At 43.3% G+C, this 25,091-nt stretch overlaps 1 protein-coding gene across 1 annotated transcript; it reads right to left on the reverse strand.

Moving 5' to 3' along the window:
• Positions 1-1,085: 1,085 nt before the first annotated feature.
• slc24a5 (solute carrier family 24 member 5) lies at positions 1,086-24,863 on the reverse strand. Its single transcript, XM_078241879.1, has 9 exons — positions 24,701-24,863; positions 24,336-24,515; positions 20,914-20,997; positions 18,838-18,941; positions 18,158-18,258; positions 15,167-15,450; positions 8,463-8,669; positions 5,304-5,405; positions 1,086-1,402 (listed from the first exon to the last, which is right to left on the reverse strand). The coding sequence occupies exons 1-9, from the start codon at positions 24,861-24,863 to the stop codon at positions 1,086-1,088; spliced, it is 1,542 nt and encodes a 513-aa protein (XP_078098005.1).
• Between the last annotated feature and the right edge of the window lie 228 nt (positions 24,864-25,091).

A 25,091-nucleotide genomic window follows, 5' to 3' on the forward strand; every position in this document is an offset into this window, starting at 1 on the left:
ACATTAACCACAACTCCACGTTCTTGCCTACTCCAATAACCTTTTACCCCCTTGCTTACCAAGAGTCTTATCTACCTCTGCCTTAAAGATATTCAATGACTCCACCTTGGCCATCTTTTTGAAGAAGTCTCTCAACCCTCAGGAAAACATTCTTCCTTGTCTCTGTCCTAAATGGCTGACCCCTTATTTTGAAGCAGTGACCCCAAAATCTCAGTCTTGCACCCGTAGAAACTACTGGTATCTCTAACAAACTATTTGAATTGACTTTTTTCAAAAAATGATTCATGCTTGTCTAGGTGATGTTGTGGTTTGTGTACCATGTCTGGAATCTGTTCGGAACCCTTTAGTCGGACTCTTCCATTCAAATTCTTCATTCAAGATGGTCCAGAGCAAGATGTAAACTGTTTAAATCAACTGCAGCATGCATTTTAATAGCACCATTGCTGTAAAACATCCCACACTGCTTCACAGGAGCGGAAACAAAGAAAATGACAACTATAAAGGTGGACACGTTCGAATGGATCAATCAAAAGCTTTTGTCAATGAGGTAGGTTTTAAGGAACATCTTTGAGATATTTAGGGTGGGAAAGCAAAGCTTTCGCACGAAGGCAGGATGGTTTGGGGCAAAGGAAGTGGGAATGGCACAAAGGTTAGAATTAGAGGAGATTGGATATGAGGGATTTTTAAATAAGGCTGAGAATTTAACATCTGGAATGCTGGTGGACTGAAGCCTATGTAGGCTTATAGGCATCGGTGAACATCAGATGGGCAGGAATGGAACTAAACCAGGTCAGTCTCTGGTGGACAATGGAGGTGAGGTGTGATTAACTGAAAGGGCGCAGACAGGTAGAAAAAGATGAGAGCCTATGTTACCTATGACTGATTCTGACAATCAGGTGGAGACTTGGTTGAAATGTGAGTTCTGGGAAAGCTGGGCACAGATTTGGGAGATTGATTGTGTTCAGGGACCTGAGTGGAAAAGGGATGGAGTTGATAGCACTTGTTCTCAACCCAAGTTAAATTATTAAAAACGGAAAAATCATTTAAAAAAGCATCTTTGGTTATAAATTTGTAATAATTGCACTTCAGTCACAAGTCCTTATGAGAGTGTTGCCGAGTATTCCCAGTTCATTGAGGATGGAGACAGTGAGAAAAACCATGTAAGCAAACAAACACGTTGCTCCAAGCTTCTTATCTAGTTTCCATCCATTGACTTTAATCGCCACAAATATGAAGATGATGGAAAGGAGGAGAGAAGCTGTGGTGTAAGTCATACCATTGCTGTTCACTTTTGCAGGTGATGTGTCAATAAATGCAGTTTTAATAAACCAGGGTATGCCTAGACACAGCATATCAAATACATTGGAGCCTACGATGTTTGACATTGCCATATCGCCTTTGCCTGTGAGTGGAGGGAGGAAAAATATTGTTTTATTATAGTAAAACAATCACATGCCAACATCACTTTTATAGAGAATAGGGCAGAAGAATCCCACAGTGCAGAAGGAGGCCATTTACCCACTGAGCCTGCATCGACAACAATCCCACCCAGGCCCTATCCCCGTAACCCTGTGTATTTACCCTGCTAATCCCCTGACGCTAAGGGACAATTTAGCTTGGCCAATCTACCTAATCTGCACATCTCTGGTCTATGGGAGGAAACTGGAGCACCCAGAGGAAATCCAAGCAGACATGGGGAGAATGTGCAAACTCCACACTGTCAGTCACCCTAGGCTGGAATTAAACCCAGGTCCCTGGTGCTGTGAGGCAGCAATGCTAACCACTGTGCTACTGTAGCCCATTGTTGAAGTGTCAAAAGTGTCATCAGACAAAAAGACAGCATACTGACTGGTGACTAAAATGAACTGTGATAAAGTTTACTTAAAGGTGAAGGATCTTGGATATAGAGGGGCAGAGTTTAGAAGGAGATGTAGAGCCTGGGGCATCCAACAGTCCTGGCTTCTTTTCCCACTGCTTTATGATAAATGGTCATTTGGTCATAAAAAAACTTGTGTTGCTGAAAACGAAATTTGTTGTTCAAGCTTTTATTCTTGCACTCACCAGGACATTCACAAGGTTACAACGCAAGGGAAATTAACAAATATATTGTGTGTGAGAAGAGTGCTGATTGCTTGGCAAGTGGAGTCTGGTAGAGGCATTCCTGTGAAGAATGAACCAGTTGATGGTGCTAGACAGTTAACTGCCAAGCATTATTTGAAATTTAAACTAGGTCGCTCAACTCTGATCACAGCCTTGCCTTGAGGAATGAACATCACTCATTTTGTTTAGCTTAAGCAGGCACAATTTGTGTTTATGCACAAAGATGTGCAGGTTAGGTACATTGGCCATGTTAAATTGTCCTTTAGTGTCCCAGTATGTGTAGGTTAGAGGAATTATCGGGGTAAATATATGGGGTTACAGGGATAAGGCCTCTGGGATTGTTGTCGGAGTAGACTCGATGGGTCGAACGGCCACCTTCTGCAGGGTTTCTACGTTCTGTCTGCAAAGAACAGGGCACTGTATTATAATGTAGTTTCCAGTAGGCCACACTGTGAGCCCGCCTGAATCTTAAATTGGTCAAAAGTGTAACTCTAAGCATACTTGAGGATTATTTAAGCAAATGTCCAATCGCAGCATCACTGAATCACATCTGAGTGGACATTAGGGATAAAAGACAGGAGAGCTTTGAGTATTTTGACAGCAGACGGAGGGAAGTGAATGGGGTGGAGCAGTTATGGGGTCTGATGGAATGCTGATGAATAAGTTTTACTGGCAGTGGAAACAACTGGCACAACTTAAACCAAAACATTACAAGAGCCACACACACTGAAGTTATCGGCAGCAGTTGAAAGCAAAAACTGTAGTTTCAAATGTTTAATAAGTGAAAATTGCAGCTCAGAAGAGCAGATGTCAGCCAGCACAGTGGTCATGGCAAAGCAGAGTAGCGATGGAGAGATTGGGGTTTAGTGCTTCGATTTCTCAAAAACCTTAAATCAGGAAATTACCATGCCAATTTACCAAACTCTTTTGAAAAAAAGAGGGTTTGCTACTGCATCTAAAGCAAGGATGCCAGAACTGCAGTCTAACCGCTGACCTAGTCAGAATGGTAATATCGCAGAATGAGTAATCTAGGAATCTTGGCTGATACTCTGGGGAATAGGTGCAAATTCCACCATGGCAGCTGTTGGAATTTAAATGGTGGCCATGAAACTAAAACCGATCTGTTTCACTCATGTCCTCTAGGAATGGTCTAGCAAGCCCTTCAGTTTAAGGGCAATTAAAGATGGGCAATAAATGCTGGCCTTGCTAGTAATGCCGCATCCCATGAAAGAATAAAAGGGTGGTGGGGGAGGGAAGTAGTTATGAAGTATAGCCATGGTTATGGTAAGGTAGGTAAAATGGCAGCCAATTTGTACAAAGCAATCTGATATTTAAAAATTGGGTAACCTGGCATTATAATTTTGATGTGGAGATGCCGGCGTTGGACTGGGGTAAGCACAGTAAGAAGTCTCACAACACCAGGTTAAAAGTCCAACAGGTTTATTTGCTACCAAATAAACCTGTTGGACTTTAACCTGGTGTTGTGAGACTTCTTATTATGATTTTGGCCAGGCTATTGGGGGAAATTTGCTTACTCCTCTGTACCATGAAACCTTTTATTTCCATCTGTGAAGGCAAACATCTCATCTGAATGATAGTACAGCACTCCCTCAGTGCTCCACTGGAGTATTGGTTTGAGTTTTATGCACAAGTCTGAAGGTTGGAAAGCTCTATTGTGCCATTAGGTTCTCCAACATTAAAATGGTGGCATAGTGGTTAGCACTGCTGCCTCACAGCACCAGGGATCCGGGTTCGATTCCCGGCTTGGGTCACTGTCTGTGTGAAGTTTGCACGTTCTCCCTGTGTTTACATGGATTTCCTCCCACAGTCCAAAAAGATGAGCAGGTTAGGTGCATTGGCCATGCTCAATTCTCCCTCAGTGTACCTGAACAGGCGCCGGAGTGTGGCGACTAGGGGATTTTCACTTCATTGCAGTGTGAATGTAAGCCTGTTTGTGATTAATAAATAAACTTTAACTTTATTAAAAGGTATTCAAATTGTGACTATAGAACTTAATATTTTTCTGCAAGGTTTTCCTTGCACTTAAAGTTACATCCTGTCTGTCGCAAAATACAATATATATTCTTTAAAAAGCTCTCTCGAATAGCTACAATGTGGGGATAGGAGTCTGCAACACTTCTGATTGGGATTCTCATCAATAGTAACTTGGAGAGTTATTTTTGTCTTGGACACAATCTGTTTTCTACTTGAGTAACTTAGTGAGGAGAGAACCTCTTAATCTTTCTGCCAAGGTGTAGGCTTTGGATGAGTTGAATCGTTGCAGGTACAATGTTGCCATTTCAGAGCTAGTCAGAAGGAAAAGGTCTTTGGTGGAAAAAGTAATGCTGTTTAAATGTGTGAATAATCTAATTTTTCCTGTCCGAGGGTGAAACAACCATTTGAAACTGCAGCAAGTCTTTGAATGTTCTAACTTTTATCTGAGGTAAATGATATCAGCAGAGCTGAACTGGTGCAGCACAACATTTAGCAGGCAGCCAATTTTGTTTTTTATGGGTGTCCCATAGAATCCGTGCAGTGCAAAAAGAGGCCATCTGGTCGATCAAATCTGCACCAACTCTCTGAAAGAGCACCTTACCCAAGCCCACCTCGCCCCATCCCCGTAACTACACACATTCACCATGGCTAATCCACCCAATCTACACACCTTTGGACATTAAGGGGCAATTTAGTAGTGAGTCTACCTAACTTACACATCATTGGACTGTGGGAAGGAACCAGAGCACCCGGAGGAAACCTACGCGGACACGGGGAGAACGTGCAAACTCCACACAGTCACCCAAGGCTGGAATTGATTCCAGATCCTTGGCGCGGTGAGGCAGCAGTGCTAACCACTGTGCCACCATGTCACTTGCAGCAGGGATAGTGAATTGCAAGGTGGCATCAAAAGCTGCTCTGTAACTGGAATAGTCTCATTAATAAAATCCAGTTAGCCAGTTAGGTAGATAGTACCCTTCATGCCTCTTGCACTAGTGTTTAAGGTTTTACATTCTATTAAAATCTGCCCTTGCAGTTTCACATTAAGATAATTTAATACTGTAATGGAATATACAGATTAATTACCCATACTATGCTGCTGATTAGCAAATTTCTAGCACCAATTACTTACCTCATTTTTATGGTTGCCTTTCCACCTGTGCATAAAAATCAGTTATTTTTGTATCAGGTTAAAAATGTATTCGTACCTTCTCTGGCAACGAGTACACTGGCCACCATGTCCGGAATACTGGTGCCTGCTGCCAACAGTGTGAGACCCATTACGGTCTCGGGTATTTCCAGAGTTTCTCCTGAATTATAAGCAATTGAGTAGTGTTAAGTGTTTTAAGTCGTCCGAGAGAATTAACAACCCTCCCCTCCCTTCCACAGCCTGCACTTTGTAATAGCTGTATAAAGTCACAATATTTGAAAATGAAACATTCAAGGATTTAAACACAGGACATATCAGGCATCAAGTAAATAAGTTCTTTACAATTTATCTTTTCAAGTTTTGATCGGTTGTCATGACTTATCTTTCACAATCTCAGCACAATAACCTTATTTTCCAATTCAGTTGATATATGGTTTTTGATACAGCTTGCCACTTTCAGCTTCCAAGGTCCACACTTTCTCCGATATAGATCAAGAGGAATGACATGAAATTACATTCACGCTCCGACATTGAATACTCATTCAAGTTTTGCGATATTTATTTTCTGTGTGTGTGCTGCAAATTACACCGAATGGAGTGCTTCAAGGTCAGAGGTGGCATCAGATAAATGGCTATAAAATATCTCATGTGCAATTTGAAGGGGGCATTCTTCCTGTACCCAGGTCAACCACCACAAAAACATCCAATCTAAGGAGTAGTGCAGCATTGTCACCAGTATGTTCAAATCCAGATTTTACAATTTATTTAATATCTGTCGTTCATGCATTAAGAATCATAGAATCCTACAGAAGGAGGCCATTCGGCCCATTGAGTCTGCACCGACCGCAATCCCACCCAGAACCTATCCCCATAGCCCCATGCGTTTACCCTAGCTGGATCCCCAACACTAAGGGGTAATTTACTATGGCCAATCCACCTAACCCGCACATCTTTGGGCCATGGGAGGAAACCGGAGCACCCGGATGAAACCCACACAGACACGGGGAGAATGTGCAAACTCCACTCAGACAGCGACCCAAGCTGGGAATCGAACCCGGGTCCCTGGCTTTGTCAGGCAGCAGTGCTATTCACTGTGCCACCATACAACCTGTAGATATTAGCCATCTTGGTGAGTGGTGGGGGGAGGGTGGAAATAATACCCATGCTAATAATTATGGAAGAGAGAATAGTGGCCATATCATATTAAGTAACTATAGCCAGTGAACACACACATACATATATCCTGCACATAGTTAGCTAACAAGCTGCTTCGCAAAGACTGCCTGTTCAGATCGGAAGTGGAGGGGAAAGGCCATTAAGGCAGACGTTAGGGTGATTTGTTTACATGACTGTCCTTCCAGATTAAGAAGGGAAGATAAATAAGTCTTAGCCTGGGGAAAGGCCATTAAGGCAAACATTGGGTTGATTTGTGTTCTAACATTCAGACACAGCTGGGATGATAAAAGATAGTTGACACAATACCCATTTGATACAGATTGAATATTATAATTAAGCAAGCGTAAGGTGATTGGTTTTAATATCCGAATGATGCAACTTTAATTAATAACTCTTGAGTGGACAGAGATAGCTCCTACACCGTGATTGGTACATAATCTAATTTGAAACTATAACTGCTTGCGTATTGCCGAATTCTGGGCTCTGACTAGTTGCCGGCACTGACCTGTGGCTTTTCAGGGATCAAGCTATATCACTTGATTAAAACTGCTGTTTAAGAGAACTCTGTGACTTGGTCTGGTTACTTGAAGGGTAAAGTTGTCATCAATTAAAAGACTAACATCAAAGACCTCAACACTTGGGTTTGTCCATTGAAATTTATATAGGTTTGACATAGCAATCACAGCAGTGTCACTTATCCTTTATTTACCTCTTGCTGTGCCAATGAATATTGAGGATAATAATAAAATTGTGGAAAGCCTATGTATTTCCATTTATACAAGACCCAGAATAAGGCTATTTCAATAGGTTTTTACCTGCAAGTGTGAAATGCAATAATTGACATTTTAAGCCTGCAGCTTTCTGAACTGTGTAGATACCAGTGTTCTGTGAGCACTCTTTTCCTTCTTGTCAGCTTTTTCTATGTTACATAGAGTCGTCACAATACTGATTGATCACCTTCCAATCACCCATAATTTGTTTTCAATTTGTCGGGTAATTTTAGAGCCAGATGTCCTTCCTGCCACCCCTTAGCACTCAAAAGGCAATTATATCCAGCTAGATGTTTAGTACCTTCTCTTTGTGGTCAAAGAGACTCAGCCAAGTTTTCCATTTCCAAAATTTTGTAGAGTAGGGTTAGCAAGTCTTGGACTTAAGATCATTGGTAAGCATTTGCAAAGTTAGTAACCTGGTAAGAGAATCTATTACTGAAAATTTTAGTTTCCATAACAAGTTAAGTAAAACTGATAAGTTTTAAGTTTATTTAGTGGTGTCACAAATAGGCTTACATGCTGTGAAAATCCCCTGGTCGCTACACTCCAGCGCCAGTTCAGGTGCGCAGAGGGAGAATTTAGCATGGCCAAAGCACCCAACCAGCACGTCTTTTGGACTGTGGGAGGAAACCGGAGCTCCCGGAGGAAAGAGGAAACCCACGCAGGCACAGGGAGAATGTGCAGACTCTGCACAGATGGTGACCCAAGCCGGGAATTGAACCCGGGTCCCTGGCGTTGTGAGGCAGCAGTGCCAACTGTGCCAACCCAATATGGGTTTGACAAATTTGAAACAGGAAAGGTCACTTATCTCGCGAATAAATGTCAGCCAGGCTATATAGAGGTAATAAAAATCAGTGGGGAAGTGAACCTTTTACAAACACTACCAAGAGGCAAAGCATTGAAATTTTATTTATATCAAGAGAAACAGATTGAATTATTTGTTTATTTTAGTTTTCATTTATTAGTCGCAAGTAGGCTTACATTAACACTGCAATGAAGTTACTGTGAAAATCCCCTAGTCCACACTCTGGCGCCTGTTTGGGTACACTGAGGGAGAATTTAGCATGGCCAATGCACCCAACAAGCACACCTTTGGACTGTGGGAGGAAACCAGAGGCAACTCACGCAGGCACGGGGGGAACATGCAAACTCCACACAGACAGTGACCCAGGCCAGGAATCGAACCGGGGTCCCTGGCGCTGTGAGGCAGCAGTGCTAACCACTGTGCCACCGTGCCACCCCGAATTAGGCATAACTGAGATCATTCTTACCGACTATGGATACCATCCAAACTAAGACGTATGTAAATCCAGAAATCCACACAGCACTCATGAAAAAGGTTAGCATGAACCACTTTCTCCAACAACGTCTGCGACAGTCCGGGGTTGTTACAAACAGCAATACAGCGATGGGAAGAGACAGCACCCACATGATTCGCTTGGTATCCGATTCAGGCATCACAAAAACACGAGATTCATCTGTACGTCCATGTAAAAAAAAAACAGGTCAAATAATTCAACCATTAAAAAGAACATCCAATCATCATAGCTTAACGTTGTGGAATCCAATGATGCCAAACTGATCAGGCTTAATTATTTCATTCCTTGGACTCATGTGTGAAGTGCTGTGGAATGTTCCCCCTCCCCCCATGTTAAAAATATTTAAGTTGATACACAAAAGAACCTGGAAACACTGAAGTCAGCAGCACCTCTGTGCTGAGCAGAGAGTTGGTATGAACCGTTTCCATGAAGTGGTCCTCAAACAGAAGTCTGGAGAAGGCCACTCAACTCTTAGACCTTACCGTTCCATTCAGTCGTGGCGGGTTTCTTTAGAAGACGCCAATCAAACATTTTGGATGAAATGCTTTAGATCTAATTAAAGAACACATTTATTTTACAGAAACAAGGATCCAGATAACTCTGGAAGCAAAACAAATCGGGCAGGGCCAGCATATACGGTCAATATGGCGCAGAAATCTAAGTGGGGTTATGGATAAAAATGAGAAAATAATGTGGAAAGGAAGCAAGAAATGCAAGTGGAATGCTTGTTAAATGATGTGGCAAAACATCTCAGATGAAGTAACAGGATGGTAATGAAAGAAATTCGACAGATGGATATGGGAATTACGTGGGTAATGGGAAAACTGAGGAAAAGGGGAGAGACGAATGGTTCTAGCCAGTTGATTGGTTCTCATCCGAGACAAAAGGCCAAGAGGAGGTTTGATAGAGGTGTTCAAAATCATGAGGGTGCTGGACAGAGTAGATCAGGATAAACTGTTCCCTGCTCGTAAAGAAGTGGAAAATGAGAGGGCACAGATTTAAACTGATTTGCAAAAGAAACAAAGGTGATGCAAGAGAAATCTTTTTCACACAGCGGGTGGTTGGGGTCTGGAATGCAGTGTCTGGGAGTGTGGTGGAGGCAGGTTCAGTTGAGGCATTCAAGAGGGCATTAGGTGACGACTTGTACAGAAACAATGTGCAAGGGGAAAGGCAGGAATGGCACTAAGTCACAATGCTCATTTGGAGAGTAGGCCAATAGGCTTCCTTCTGATAAAAATAAAAATTTGGAAAACCTGGGGATCGGGTTTGTAATTTCAACAGCAAGTGCTGGCAAGATGTAGTGCCTTGCTCTCTTTGTTAAGCTATTTTCCATCTTGGGACATGCTGTACTTTGCCAGCATCTTGTGTTTTGATTTTGAACTTGATGTTCTTTTGGTTTGGTTTTTAAAGAAGGAGCTTGCGTCCATTTATACATGCTGTCTGAGTGTTTCCAGAATTTTCTGTTTTGGTTTCGGATTTCTAACATCCACATTATTTCCGCACCTCTCCCATTTTGCCACTTCTTTAAAAAATTACTTCCATCACCTTAGTGGTTAAATTTCTCTAATACTTTGTTCTATTACTTGACTGAGAAGATGTATTACTACAATCAGCCAGCAAGTATTCCAGTTTAGGGTTACGGCACCAAGATGGGCAGATGTTCCACAAATGCTACAGCGTTATTTTACCCCTCCCCTTTCCTAATGCTATTAATAGACTTGTTTATCTCAGCTTTTTAGTATTGAAGGACAACAAGCTCAAAACATCAACAGATGGGAGACTGACTGGTACAAGTTTATGCTTCAGCATTTGCAAAATCTTTGGCTTTCATTTGAACAGTAAAAGATGATTTTTTAAACCACAGATTCTACAATTATCTAACATTGTTCATCATTTTTTTTCTTTTAACTGTTTATCTTTTAACTGCAACAGCACGAGGTCATGGTTCAACTTAGAGTCAAGGTCCAGCTGGACTCGAAGTGGTCACAGGTTGGTTGGGAGCATAATATTCAGAATCCCTACAGTGCAGATGGAGGCCATTCAGCCCATTGTAGTTACACATGTAGTTACACAGACTCGATGGACAAGAGCTGATGCAAAGAGGGATAGCAGCAAGCGCACTGTGATTTCTGGAAATTCCAAACACCACACTTTCCAAGTTGTTGAAGGCAGTCAGCGAGAAGACAAAGAGGACGGACCCAAGGAATCCTCCGAGGATGCCCATTGAGCCTGCACCAACAACAATCCCACCCAGGCCCTACTCCCGTAACCCACATATTTACTCTGCTAATCCTCCTGACACTAAGGGTCAATTTAGCAGGGCCAATCAACCTAACATGCACATCTTTGGACTGTGGGAGCACCTGTGGGAAACAATAGCACCTGAAGGAAACCCAGGGAGAATGTGCAAACTCCACACAGACAGTGACCAGAGGCCAGAATTGAACCCAGGTCCCTGGCCCTGTGAGGCAGCAGTGCTAACCACTGTGCCACCATACTCCTTGCAGAGTTTAAACACTGTATGGAATATAATTCTGGTGCATTAGAAATAGAAATAGAAATAGAAACCCTACAGTGCAGAAGGAGGCCATTCGGCCCATCGAGTCTGCACCGACCGCAATCCCACCCAGGCCCTACCCCCACATATTTACCCGCTAAGCCCTCTAACCTACGCATCTCAGGATTCTAAGGGGCAATTTTTTTTTTAACCTGGCCAATCAACCTAACCCGCACATCTTTGGACATATTGTCAAATGCCTGAGACAAAGTGCACATGGGAGACTTGGACTTAGAATCAGAATGGTTACAGCACATAATGGAGGCCATTTGGCCAATTGGATCCCTGCGGGCTCTCGAAGTTGACAGTGGCAGGACCAGAAGACCCAACCACTGGCCAACAGCAAGCCACGTCCACAAATAAAAATACCATGTTGTTGTGGGGGTGGAGATGAGAGAGTTTGAGAGACATCCCACTCCATGCTTGTGTCTGCCACCATCTTACTCTCAAGCAGTGCACTCTAGTCCCTAACCATTCGCTGCATAAAAAAGGTTTTCCTTCACGTGGCTTCGGCTTCTTTTCTCAATCACTTTAAAATCAGGACACCGACTGAAGTCTGTGCCCAGAAACTCTCGGCTGATGCCAGATTGTTAGCTTCAACAGAAATTCAGGATGAAAACCAAAAGGCAAATTTGGATTTCAAATTAAATTACAAGAGGAGGGACAAGTGGACACAGGGACACAAGTTAATTAAAAAAACAGAGGATAGATGATCAACATCTGGAGGCACAGTGGCACAATGGTTAGCACTCCTGCCTCACAGCACCAGGGACCTGGGTTCGATTCCCAACTTGGGTCACTGTCTGTGCAGAGTTAGCATGTTCTCCCAGTGTCTGCATGGGTTTCCTCCGGCTTCCTCCCCAGTCCAAAGATGTGCAGGTTAGGTGCATTGGCCGTGCTAAATTGCCCTTTAGTGTCCCAGGATGTGTAGGTTAGAGGGATTAGCGGGGTAAATATGTGGGGTTATGGGGATAGGGCCGAGGTGGGATTGTTGTCGGTGCAGACTCGATGGGCTGAATGGCCTCCTTCTGCACTGTAGGGATTCTATAATAGATTTCCAACAGGAGTAAAGTCTGAAATTGTTGGCAAAGAAGCTGTAAAGATGATTCTGGATGGATGAATAGGGGCCATCGTCATTCTGTGAAATGCAAAGGTCTGTTTATTTTTGAAGAATGAGAACAAATCAGGTGAGCCTTTTTGGGGTCTATAATTTAAAAATCTGATACGTTCAACATAGATTAGTTTTCAGCATTATTCATATTTGTATCAGCAGAATTTTAGTGTTGTCTAAACCCACTGGTCGAAATAATTCAACTAATAGAAATAACAGCTCAACATTTTAAACTACAGAAGGTGGCAATCATTTAAAAATCTACACCAAGGTTTATAAGCCCCCTGACTGTAGGACAGAGTATACAGGAAGAAAAGGGATGTGTAAAAAAGGTACCACCATAAATCATTGGCCACTTTAATTTACGTGTACATTGGGCACTGACAAAGATGACCTGGGAAATGAGTTTATTGATGTATAGAAATCATAGAAACCCTACAGTACAGAGAGAGGCCATTCAGCCCATCGAGTCTGCACCGACCACAATCCCATCCAGGCCCTACCCCCATATCCCTACATATTTTACCCACTAATCCCTCTAACCTATGCATCTCAGGACACTAAGGGGCAATTTTTTTAGCATGGCCAATCAACCTAACCCGCACATCTTTGGACTGTGGGAGGAAACCGGAGCACCCGGAGGAAACCCACGCAGACACGAGGAGAATGTGCAAACTCCACACAGACAGTGACCCAAGCCGGGAATCGAACCCAGGTCCCTGGAAGTGTGAAGCAGCAGTGCTAACCACTGTGCTACTGTGCCGACGATTTCTTATAGTACATTCTGGAGCTGACCATGGGGCAGGCTATTCTAGATTTGGGAATGTGCAATGAACTAGAATTAATCAATAATCTCATGGTAAAGAAGATTCTGGGTAACAGTGATCATAACATGATGAAATATGTGGGCCGGGGTTTTCCAAGGTGTGATACAACCAGAAATAATGCTTCCATCTATGGTGTGATACAACCAGAAATAATGCTTCCATCTATGGGCCCCTGCTCTGCCCAAGACCGCAAGGAACTACAAAAGGTCGTGAATCCATCACGTGAATCAGCCTCCCATCCATTGTCTGTCTACACATCCCGCTGCCTCGGCAAAGCAGCCAGCATAATTAAGGATCCCACGCACCCCGGACATTCTCTCTTCCACCTTCTTCCTTCGGGAAAAAGATACAAAAGTCTGAGGTCACGTACCAACCGACTCAAGAACAGCTTCTTCCCTGCTGCTGTCAGACTTTTGAATGGACTTACTTTGCATTAAATTGATCTTTCTCTACACCCTAGCTATGACTGTAACACTACATTCTGCACTCTCTCATTTCCTTCTCTATGAATGGTATGTTTTGTCTGTATAGCGCACATGTTAATACATGTGACAATAATAAATCAAATCAAATCAAAGCGGCTGCAAAAAAAAAGAATTTGGGCTAAAATATTTCAATATTATTCTGAAACGGTCTGAGCAGATTGGAAAATAGCAAAAGTAACACCTTTATTTAAGAAAGGAAAGAGACACAAAGCACAAAACTATGGGCCAATTAGTCTAACATCTGTCAAAAGGATCTGTCAAACATCTGCTGCAATTCATTATTGAGGAAGTAATAGGGGAATACTCCGAAAATCATTACAGGCATCAGGCAGAGCCAATATGATTTTGTGAAAGGGAAATCATGTCCAAGAGTTCTTTGAGGAAGTAACAAGCAACATGGATAAAGGAGAACCTGTTGATGTGGTGTTCATGGATTTGTAAAAACCAGCACTGATGCACAGTGGCAGCAGTTTGTACCATGTACAAAACGACCCACAGCAACTCTAAAATTCCTTCGATAGCGCCTTCCAATCCTCTTAGAACAAGCAAAGCAGATGCATGGGAAAAAGATGCAATTTCCCCTCCAAGTAACACATGATCCTGACTTGGAACTACATTGCCGTTCCTTCACCGTCGCTGGGGGTCAAAATCCTGGAATTCCCTTCCTGTGGATGTGACTACAACACGTGGACTGCAGTGTTTCAAGAAGGCAGCACACCACTACCTTCTCAAGGGCAATAAATGCTGGGCTGTCTTGTGGCGCAGTGGTTAGCGTCCTTGTCTCTAAGCCAAAGATTGGAGTTCTACCCCAGAACTTGATAGCCAAGGAAGGAATGTTCATAACGCAGACAACCAACTGCATCAATCTGCAAAATCCTTCCAACAGACGCTATTGGCAAGTGGTGGGAGCAGGAGAGACTCTTGATCAGTCATGCTTGATACTGAGTATCAAGCTACAAGCCTCTGGTGACAGGCTAGCAACCTATTCCAGGAAAAAAACTAGCTATGGAAACTGATGAAAGTCAGCCTTGTGCACCACTAGGGGCAGGAAGTCACAAACAAAAACAGCAATAAATGTTAGCCTAGCCAGTGACACTCACAACCCACGAACAAAAAAACATTGATGCAAAACTCTATTGAAAAGATCAAGATAACTCAATCTAGTGCGCTAACATTTCTGAATGCTACATTTGTGTGGAACATATAAAAAACATATTTGGAAACAACTTGGACTCAGAACTTTATAAGCATATCCAAATTTCAAGCCATCATTCAAAGTATGATGCATGCTTATTCAACTCAGTACACATCGGCCAGACCAGGTGAGGACAGCAGATTTCTTCCCTAAAGGACATTAGTGAACCAGATGGGCTTTTACAACAATTGATAATCAACACTGCACCACTGTCCACCATCTCCCCTCAAATTTAAACAATTCAGAACTGAAGGGGTCACTCAGCCCATCATACTTGTGGCTAACTCTTTAAAAAAAGAGCTATCCCCGCTCCCTGTCCCATTCTTGGAACATCTCCTCTATATATTGATACCAAAGGCATGATGTTTACACTCCTCATGTTGGCCAAACACAAGATCTCCTCCACAAAAGACTTGTTCTACAAAGATGAACTCTCATGTAAATGTTTCTGTGTAAACCAAATGGCTAATCCGTGCGTTACCTTCAATGATCTCAGAGAGTCCGTGTAAACTAAGAGAGAGTTGGGAGTAATCAGAGTCTTCTTGAAAGATCCCACTGTCTGATCGAGAACGTCGATGTACCAATGGCCCATTTTTCTCTTGCCAATCCATCAGTGGTTGCTGCTCATTGCCTTCTTCCACTGCTCGCGTTAGACAGGTGCAGCAGGGGCTAAATTTTTCCATTAGGCACCGATTTATTCGAATGTCAAAGCACAGAACCACAATGTATAACGCATAGATCAGCAACATCAAGGCAGACTCGTACCTAGAAGGCAGAGCAGGCAACTTCTATAAATACCAATCTTGTACAAATACCAATTAATTCATACATTGTGGGCACTCAGCATTGCAATATAAAAGTTAATTCAACCACTTACTGGGAATTTAGCATCTTATTACTGCAGGGACCGGTGGTGGGCTAACTTTTGTATATTTGCAAATAATGAACAGCTGTACACACAAGTAGTTAAAACTTTTTCCTTAAAAAAAAGTACAAAACCTTTTCCTTAAAAAAAGTGTAAAACATTTTCCTTAAAAGACAACCAAAAAGTATATTTTTTCCTTGGACTAAAAGATAAAAAGCTGTTAATTAGAGATTAGAGGGCTCCAGTAATTGTGCAGAAATGGACCTGAGTTCTCGAGGTTCAAGGTGCAATCCCAGCTTCAGTTCAGATTCACAATCAGCTGTGTCCCGAGGGATGGTTTCACCATTCCAGGCCAGATTGTGAGGTCGGGTGGGTGGGAGAATATGATCTTGCATACCATTAAAATCAATCCACTCAAAAGAGCAATATGGACAGAATTTATGGGTGAGCTTAAACAGTGGTTCATAGAATCCTTAGATTACAGAGGAGGCCGTTTGGCCCATCGAGCCTGCACCAACAACAACAATCCCACCTAGGTCCTATCCCTGTAACCCCACGTATTTACCCTGCTAATCTTTCTGACACTAAGGAGCAATTAAGCATGGCCAATCAATCTAATCCGTAGATCTTTGGGCTGTGGGAGGAAACTGGAGCCCCTGGAGGAAACCCATGCAGACACGGGGAGAATGTGCAAGTTTCACACAGATAATTACCAGAGGGTCGAAATTGAACCCAGGTCCCTGGCGCTGTGAGAGAGCTGTTAAGCACGGTGGTGCCCAAGGTGAAAGAGAGGTATCATTAATCGCATATTAAAATAATTAGCCATGCAGATATGAAATCGCTCAATTAATGCCATAGTTTCCTCTTGGCACAGGTGTATTTTTAGTGCTTAAAAAAAGCTAAGGAAAATCAGTGTTGGAAAACAGAAGACTGTTATTCTTCCTTACGTAGCCCATTTTCCCCATGCAGATTAAAGCTCTTTCCACACAGCCCTAAGCTTAGAAGAGTTTTGAAAACTGCTTCACTGACTTTCCGCACATCAATCATACTGTGGCTGCCAAGTTAATTTAATAGTTTTTCTGCCCACAAGATGATTGGAGCTGTCCTAATCTCATTCCACAAAATCCTGAGACAGATCCGGCTGCCAAACAAGCTAGATTTGAAACTAGGCTCTGGTAGGTGAAAGATGAGTCTTCCAACCCACTGCACCACCTGATCCAAACAAACAGTCATTCTTTTAAAGTTTTAATAATTGTAATTGTATAACTTGTATAATGTCTTGAAATGTAGGGCAGCCATAAAAAGATACATTGGGAGCACATTGAGTCTGCAAAGACAACAATCCCACCCAGGCCCTATCCCCGTAACCCCACATATTTACCCCCTGACACTAAGGTCCAATTTAGCATGGCCAGTCAACCTAACCCACACATCTTTGGACTGTGGGAGGCAAACCATGCAGACATGGGTGATGGTACAAACTTCACACAAGCAGTGACCCAAGGCTGGGTCCCTAGCGCAGTGAGGCAGCAGTGCTAACGAACTACTGTGCCACCCAACAGCTATATAATCCATCGAATTCCCATAGTGCAGGAGGCCACCATTCAGCCCATTGAGCCTGCATCAGCTCTCTGAAAACAGCATCCCACCCAGGCTCTCCCCACCGCCCTATCCCCATGCATTTCCTATGGCTAATTCACCTAACCTACATATCTTTGGATACTAAAGGGCAATTTAGCTTGACCAATCCACCTAACCCGCACACCTTTGGACTGCGGGAGGAAACCCATGCAGACACAGGGAGAATGTGCAAACTCCACACAGACAGTCACCCAAGGCCGGAATTGAAACTGTCCTAATCTCAATCCACAAAATCCTGAGACAGATCCGGCTGCCAAATGAGCTAGATTTGAAACTAGGCTCTGGGAGGTGAAAGATGAGTCTTCCAATGATGATCCCTGGTGCGATGGGACAGTAGTGCTAACCACTGTGCCACCCACACAGTGAACAGAATAGCTTTGTATAGAAGGAACTACCCAAAGGCCAGTGACTTGAACATTCTGAAGTAACCAACACGGGGAATGCATGAGGGCGACATGGTAGCACAGTGGTTAGCACTGCTGCTTCACAGCTCCAGGGACCTGGGTTCGATTCCCGGCTTGGGTCACTGTCTGTGTGGAGTTTGCACATTCTCCTCGCGTCTGCGTGGGTTTCCTCCGGGTGCTCCGGTTTCCTCCCACAGTCCAAAGATGTGCAGGTTAGGTTGATTGACCATGCTAAAAATTGCCCTTAGTGTCCTGAGATGCGTAGGTTAGAGGGATTAGTGGGTAAATCTGTAGGGATGTGGGGGTAGGGCCTGGGTGGGATTGTGGTTGGTGCAGACTCGATGGGCCAAACGGCCTCTTTCTGTACTGTAGGGTTTCTATGATTTCTATGAATAGTCCAGGGATGCAAATTGCCCTCAGAATTGTGGCTGAAATTAGGGAGTCAGGAGCAAGAGTAAACCAAATCACAGTTCAAAATCACTTCACCAACTGGATTATTTGGTGGGGGAAATAACTAGACATTTAAAATTATATTTTAATAATAGACAAAGAAAATTCTTACCAGTAAATCGTATTGTCGAAGATGATGACAACAAGTGCTGCAACACTGATTGCATAAGCAACACAATCTCTGAACAGTGGCCAGCAAGTCAACCTACAAGCCTGGAAAAGTTGATAGAATTATCTCATTACAACAATTTAACCTTTTTTTTCACCTCCACTCCACCTCCTGAAAGGTTGTTCCTAACACAGAATATTTAACAAAATAATTTCTCAACCTCCAAAGAGTCAACCTGCAAGCCTAGAAAAGTTGATAAATTTAACTCATTACAACAATTTAACTTCCCCCACCACCGACCCCCCCCCCCCACACCCCCTCAACAAACACTTAAAGGTCTTTCCTAAATATATAAAGAAAATCATTCTCCAAAGAGGAATTTTACACGAGAAACACAGTTTCTGTCTAGAATACTTCCCCAATCTATGATTGATGTTTTGACAATCGCATCTTGTGTGACTGGACTTTACATCAATAAATTCTAAATGCAAGACCTTAAAGCAAATTTAACCTGGTTAGATTTTGTTATCATTCATGCATAATTTAATGAGAGGTAATATTACAGTTCGCTTTTCCTGCCCTACTAATGCAATGATCTTCAAATTGGGTCTCCCAAGTGCCAAACTGGCGTAAGCTTTACTCACTTCTTAAATTGTGTCAGTACTAGGATTCTCTTTACGTACCATGGTGGTTAATAACCCACACGCAGCACTGATGCCAAGCAAATTGTAAACTGCTGACCCAACTATTGTACTGACTCCAATATCTCCCTTTGTCACAAAGACTCCTGTGGACAAGAGAGAAGGATCAGGTAGCAAAAATTCTGAAATGTAGCATCCCACAAATATGCAGAGTGCGTTGTTCAACTATATCTAAAGTGGTCCTGTGAGTCCAGTTTATAGTAATTGGCTAACTCATAGAATTCCTACAGTGCAGAAGGAGGCCATTCGGCCCACCGAGTCTGCACCAACTTTCCGACAAAGCATCCTACTCAGGCTCTATCCCCATAACCCCACGTATTTACTGCACTAATCCCCCTAACCTACACTTCTTTGGACACTAAGGGGCAATTTATATTTTAGAATGGCCAATCCATCTAACCTGCACATCTTTGGGACTGCGGGAGGAAACTGGAGTTCCCGGAGGAAACACACGCAGGCACTGGGAGAACATGTAAGCTGGACTTGCGGATAGCGAAGAGCATTGTCGGGCAATACAGCAGGATGTAGATAGGCTGGAAAATTGGGCGGAGAGGTGGCAGATGGAGTTTAATCCGGATAAATGCGAAGTGATGCATTTTGGAAGAAATAATGTAGGGAGGAGTTATACAATAAATGGCAGAGTCATCAGGAGTATAGAAACACAGAGGGACCTAGGTGTGCAAGTCCACAAATCCTTGAAGGTGGCAACACAGGTGGAGAAGGTGGTGAAGAAGGCATATGGTATGCTTGCCTTTATAGGACGGGGTATAGAGTATAAAAGCTGGAGTCTGATGATGCAGCTGTATAGAATGCTGGTTAGGCCACATTTGGAGTACTGCGTCCAGTTCTGGTCGCCGCACCACCAGAAGGACGTGGAGGCGTTAGAGAGAGTGCAGAGAAGGTTTACCAGGATGTTGCCTGGTATGGAGGGTCTTAGCTATGAGGAGAGATTGGGTAGACTGGGGTTGTTCTCCTTGGAAAGACGGAGAATGAGGGGAGATCTAATAGAGGTGTACAAGATTATGAAGGGTATAGATAGGGTGAACAGTGGGAAGCTTTTTCCCAGGTCAGAGGTGACAATCACGAGGGGTCACGGGCTCAAGCTGAGAGGGGCGAAGTATAACTCAGATATCAGAGGGACGTTTTTTACACAGAGGGTGGTGGGGGCCTGGAATGCGCTGCCAAGTAGGGTGGTGGAGGCAGGCACGCTGACATCGTTTAAGACTTACCTGGATAGTCACATGAGCAGCCTGGGAATGGAGGGATACAAACGATTGGTCTAGTTGGACCAAGGAGCGGCACAGGCTTGGAGGGCCGAAGGGCCTGTTTCCTGTGCTGTACTGTTCTTTGTTCCACGCAGACAGTCACCCGAGGCCGGAATTGAACCAGGGTCTCTGGCGTTGTGAGGCAGCAGTGTTAACCACTGTGCCATCCTGCTGCCCTAATGCAAGTATCCAGGATTGTTTTAAAGAATACACTTTGATTGGAACTTCTAAAGTGCATGAAGTTTGTATATTTACATATTGTGCTTCTGGAAACAATTGCCAACACTTTTTTCAAGGGCACTTATAGTTTAAAGTTTATTTATTAGTGTCACATTAGGCTTACTTTAACACTGCAATGAAGTTAACGTGAAAATCCCCTAGTGGCCACACTCCGACGCCTGTTCGGATGCACTGAGGGAGAATTTAGCACGGCCAATGCACCTAACCAGCACGTCTTTCAGACTGTGGGAGGAAACCCATGCAGACACAGGCAGAACGTGCAGACTCCACACAGACTGTGACCCAAGCTGGGAATCGAACCCAGGTGCCTGGCGCTGTGAAGCAGCTAACCACTGTGACACCGTGTCGTCCTAAATAATGGGACCAAAATAAGTTTTAAAAACATTTTCCGAAATTCCCTGTGGATAAACATTAAAAAAACAATCTAAGCATAACGCAATAAATTAAGGAAAGATATTGAACTCCGACACAAATGAAAGTAAACACTGAACATTATGGTCTGAGCAATAACATTATCTGTGTCCATTCACATTAAAATGAATATAAACGTTACCTAGAAAAGCGGTGACCAGTTCGGGTGCAGAACTTCCAGCGGCCATAAATGTTGCTCCAGCCACATCCGGAGTGAGACCAAGACCTAGCAGTCAATTGCAAATGCTATTTTACTCCACTATTGAAATTTTATGGGTGAATTAAATATGCATTTAAGTGAAGTCAGCTAACAAGAAAAGTACAAAATTGTCTAGAATAACTTGACAGAATGTTTTATTTTTTTCTCCAAACTCGACTATGGTGCACCACAGGATAGCAATTACAAGGGGGCACAAGTTCAAGGTAAGGGGGGAATGGTTCAGTGGAGACATGTGGGGGAAGTTTTTTTTTTTACACAGAGGGTGTTGTGGGGCTTGGAATGCACAGCCAAGTGAGGTGGTTGAGGCAGACACGTTAGCCACATTTAAGACTTATCTGGATGGACAGATGAACAGTCAGGGAGTTGAGGGATACAAACGGTTGGTCTAGATAGGACAACGTGATCGGAGCAGGCTTGGAGGCCGAAGGGCCTGTTCCCGTGCTGTACTGTTCTTTGTTCTTTGTACCGAGAGATGGTCAGCCTTAGGAGTCTCACATGGCTTGACTCCAATGCATTCCAGATATGATGACGACAGAACTCCGCAGTTAAACTGTACATGAATGCAAATCTGGCAGCACAACTGAAGCCTTGAGCCAAGCCCTACAGATACACGTCAGAAAGTTCATTGCAATAAAAATAAATATATTAATTAAGTTTCTGCAATGCAGTTGGGACATTAAGAGCTCAGATAGAGAAATCAAATACCCTAAAGAAAACTCAGCCCAAAAAGGAACACTGCAGAGCAGTTTTCAGCGCTCTGGTTAACAGCACAGTGAATCCTTTCTGTACAAGATGCAAAGCCTCCCAGCTCCTGAAGTCAAGAAACAAAATATGCACTACATGATAAAACTAAAAGGTTATCACCTGTTCAACCCCATTTAATGAAGTGAAATAAGTTTAAACTGGAAACCTTATTGTCTAAAAAGTAGAATTCACACATTAAATTGGAAATTCTACTGCCCCATCCGCCATGGAATCGGAGCGGGCGAAGGGAGGACAATGGAAATGTCCGTTGACGTAGAATCATAGAATCCTTGCAGTGCAGAAGGAGGCCATTTGGCCCATCAAGTCTGCATCGACCACAATCCCACCCAGGCCCTATTCCCATAACCTCACACATTTACTCTACTAGCCCCCCTTGACACTAGGATCAATTTATCATGGCCAGTCCACCTAACCCGCACATCTTTGGACTGTGGGAAGAAACCAGAGCACCCGCAGGAAACCCACGCAGACACGGAGAGAATGTGCAAGCTCCACGCAGACAGTGACCCAAGGCCGAAATTGAACCCAGGTCGCTGGCGCTGTGAGGCAGCAGTGCTAATCACTGTGCCACCACTGCCCAAATCCTTCAGGTGGGATTTTTCGGTCTCAGGTCAAGCGAGGCTCCATCCCGCTCCATGACGTTTTAATAATTAAAATCCTGACAGCTGAGGTCCTAAATCTTCATCATACACAAACATAAAGTCCAGAGCAACAATGGTTCATTCAAGAACAACTTGTAAGGTAACATGTGTCCCAAGGTCTTGCGATGCATCCTTGCTTCTGAGCCAGAAGTTCCAAGTTCAAGTCCCAGGATGTGATGGCCAAGGAAGGTGCATTCATAACGCAGTCAAACAGGTTAAGTATTAACCCGCAAAACATTCCAATATGGCAGGTGTTCAGAACAAGGGAGTTCCCTGATCAGCCAGAGCCTGCAGAAAGCAATGGCAAATCACTGCAGTACCAAGACAAGCATAACCATGGAAGTCCATGGTCACCAACGCTCTTTTACATTTTGGTACCCAAGGTGCTTCACAAGAGCATTGTTTTTGACTCCAAGTCACATAAGGAGATATCAGATGACTGAATGTTTGGTCAAAGAAGAAGTGCCTTAAAAGGAAGAAAATGAGGGAGAGAGGCCGAAAGCTACAAAGACAATGTTCTAGCATGAAGGATCTGAGGCTAAGGCAACTGAAGGCATGGCCACCAGTGGTGGAGCAATTAAAATTGAGAATGCCAAGAGGCCAGAATTAGAGGAATGCAGATATCTTGAAGGATTGCAAGACTGGAGGAGATTCCAGAGATGAGGAGGGGGCAGGCCATAGGGAAATTTGAAATTCAACACTGACCCGCATTAGCTCCCAGTCAAGCAGTGAGCAGAGGGGTGATTGATGATACTGAGTTAAAGCATGGACAGCAGAGTTTTGGATGACCTCAGGTTTAGAGAGTGGAACATGGGAGACTAATCAGGAGTGCGTCGGAGTAATGAAGTCCAGATGTAAGGAAGAGCTTACTGCGGGTTTCAGCAGGTGGGCTGAGCCAGGGCCAAAGTTACAGAGGTGGAAATAGGTAGCATTAGTGACGGAAGCTCCTCCCAGGGTCAAAATGACATATCAAGGTTGCGAACAGAGTGGCTTAATCCACTTATTGCCAGGGAGAGGGATGGAGGCAGTAGCTTGGGAACAGAGTTTGGAGTGGTATCCAAATATAATAGCTTCTGTCTTTCTGTTATCAAACTTGCTCTGTTACTTTTCAGAGAACCCCGTCACTTGACATATGTTCCACATCATCTTGTAGGGGTTTAAAAAGAAAACACTAATATCAAACTTTGCTAGGGAAATGTGAATTTTGTAACTTGCATTCCCCAATTTTCTGTTGCCAATTTTACAGTACGCACTAGACTAACAGCAACTGCTAACCAACTGTTAATATAATGACTTCAGTGAGGCTCATGCAGTTGGCATCTTGGAGTATGAGCTCCCTGATTGAGGTCATGATTGTCTGCCCAATCAGGGAGCCTCACCTGTATATAAATGTGGTAGTGTCTGGGCTATTGACACTCCGGATTCTGACTTTTTACCTGAAGTCTTTTAGGAGTGGAATAGCATTTTAAATAAAGGGAATCTAGTGAAGGGACATCAGTCTCTGAGGAGTTATTTCACTTAATTCTTGCCTTATTCACAAGATTGTTGCAATAGTACTTTAAACAGTAATTTGAAAGAAGCACAGCCTAGCTTATCTCCTGCGGTATTGTAAATGGGCCATGCAGACAAATCAAGCAGTATGGGGCAAATACTAGTCATCTTAATTTTTATACAATACTTTGATTGGACACAGGTAACAAACTTAGGAAGCAGAGAGAGTTTTAGAGTGTAGATGTTTGGAGTTGCAAAGTTAGAGGTACTGGAGGACCATCGCTGGTCAAATGGGTGTTAGGCAGGGCCAAGTTTACATAAGTTCTATTATAAATGGGGGAATGTGAATTTACAATACAAGTGAATACTTAAGAGTGATAACAGCAAGTAAAGCTTTGTAGTCCAGTAGATGCAAGATTATTTATACAAGTTAACATTTACACTTACATTCACTGATAACTTCTAAGGAAGGTAAGAAATAATCTTCACAAACTATATCAATAGCCAACAGCATGTAGAGGATGATGATAAAATGAATAATTATCCCTCCCTCCTTTCTCTCTTCCAGTGTAAAAAATCCTTCAGGGAATTCACCCGCAGGAGAATGCAAGCACTTGGTTCCATTGTCTGCTGAGAGAGAGAGAGAGGAATATAATTGCCTTAGAATGAGAATGAATCGAAAATTATCTGCATATTTACTGGCAATTAAAACACTGGCACAGCCAGGAATTTGTTAAATGACCAGTCTCATGATGGAGCACATCCTTAAACAATCCACATTGATCACGTTAAGGTAGTTAATAGGAACTAACCTGTTACAGCTCGTCGAACTCGTTCAGCACTGCCCAAGCTGGAGGAGACAGCTTTGTGAATGACATGAGCGATCCCATATAGGACAAGGCTGATCCCCACCGCCAGAAAAATCACAGGCGTTCGCCTTTTCCTGGGGTTCTGAAATACTGTTGTACTCATCATCCTTGATCACTCACCCCCAACAACGTGTACTCTTAACGCTGCTCTCTGGTCTCAAGAAGTGCTTGTGAACCTCTCTGTATCACCGCACGCTCACACTTGGATGGGTAAATCATCAGAGTGGTCTAGTTTTGATTCGCACAGAGAGATTGCAACTCTCATCACAAAGTACCCTTTTAATTCCACTGTATGGGAGCTCAGATGACTCGGATCACGAGTTGTGCTCGCTAA

Source organism: Mustelus asterias, chromosome 24 (genome assembly GCF_964213995.1).
Source record: "Mustelus asterias chromosome 24, sMusAst1.hap1.1, whole genome shotgun sequence".
Lineage (NCBI taxonomy): Eukaryota > Metazoa > Chordata > Chondrichthyes > Carcharhiniformes > Triakidae > Mustelus > Mustelus asterias.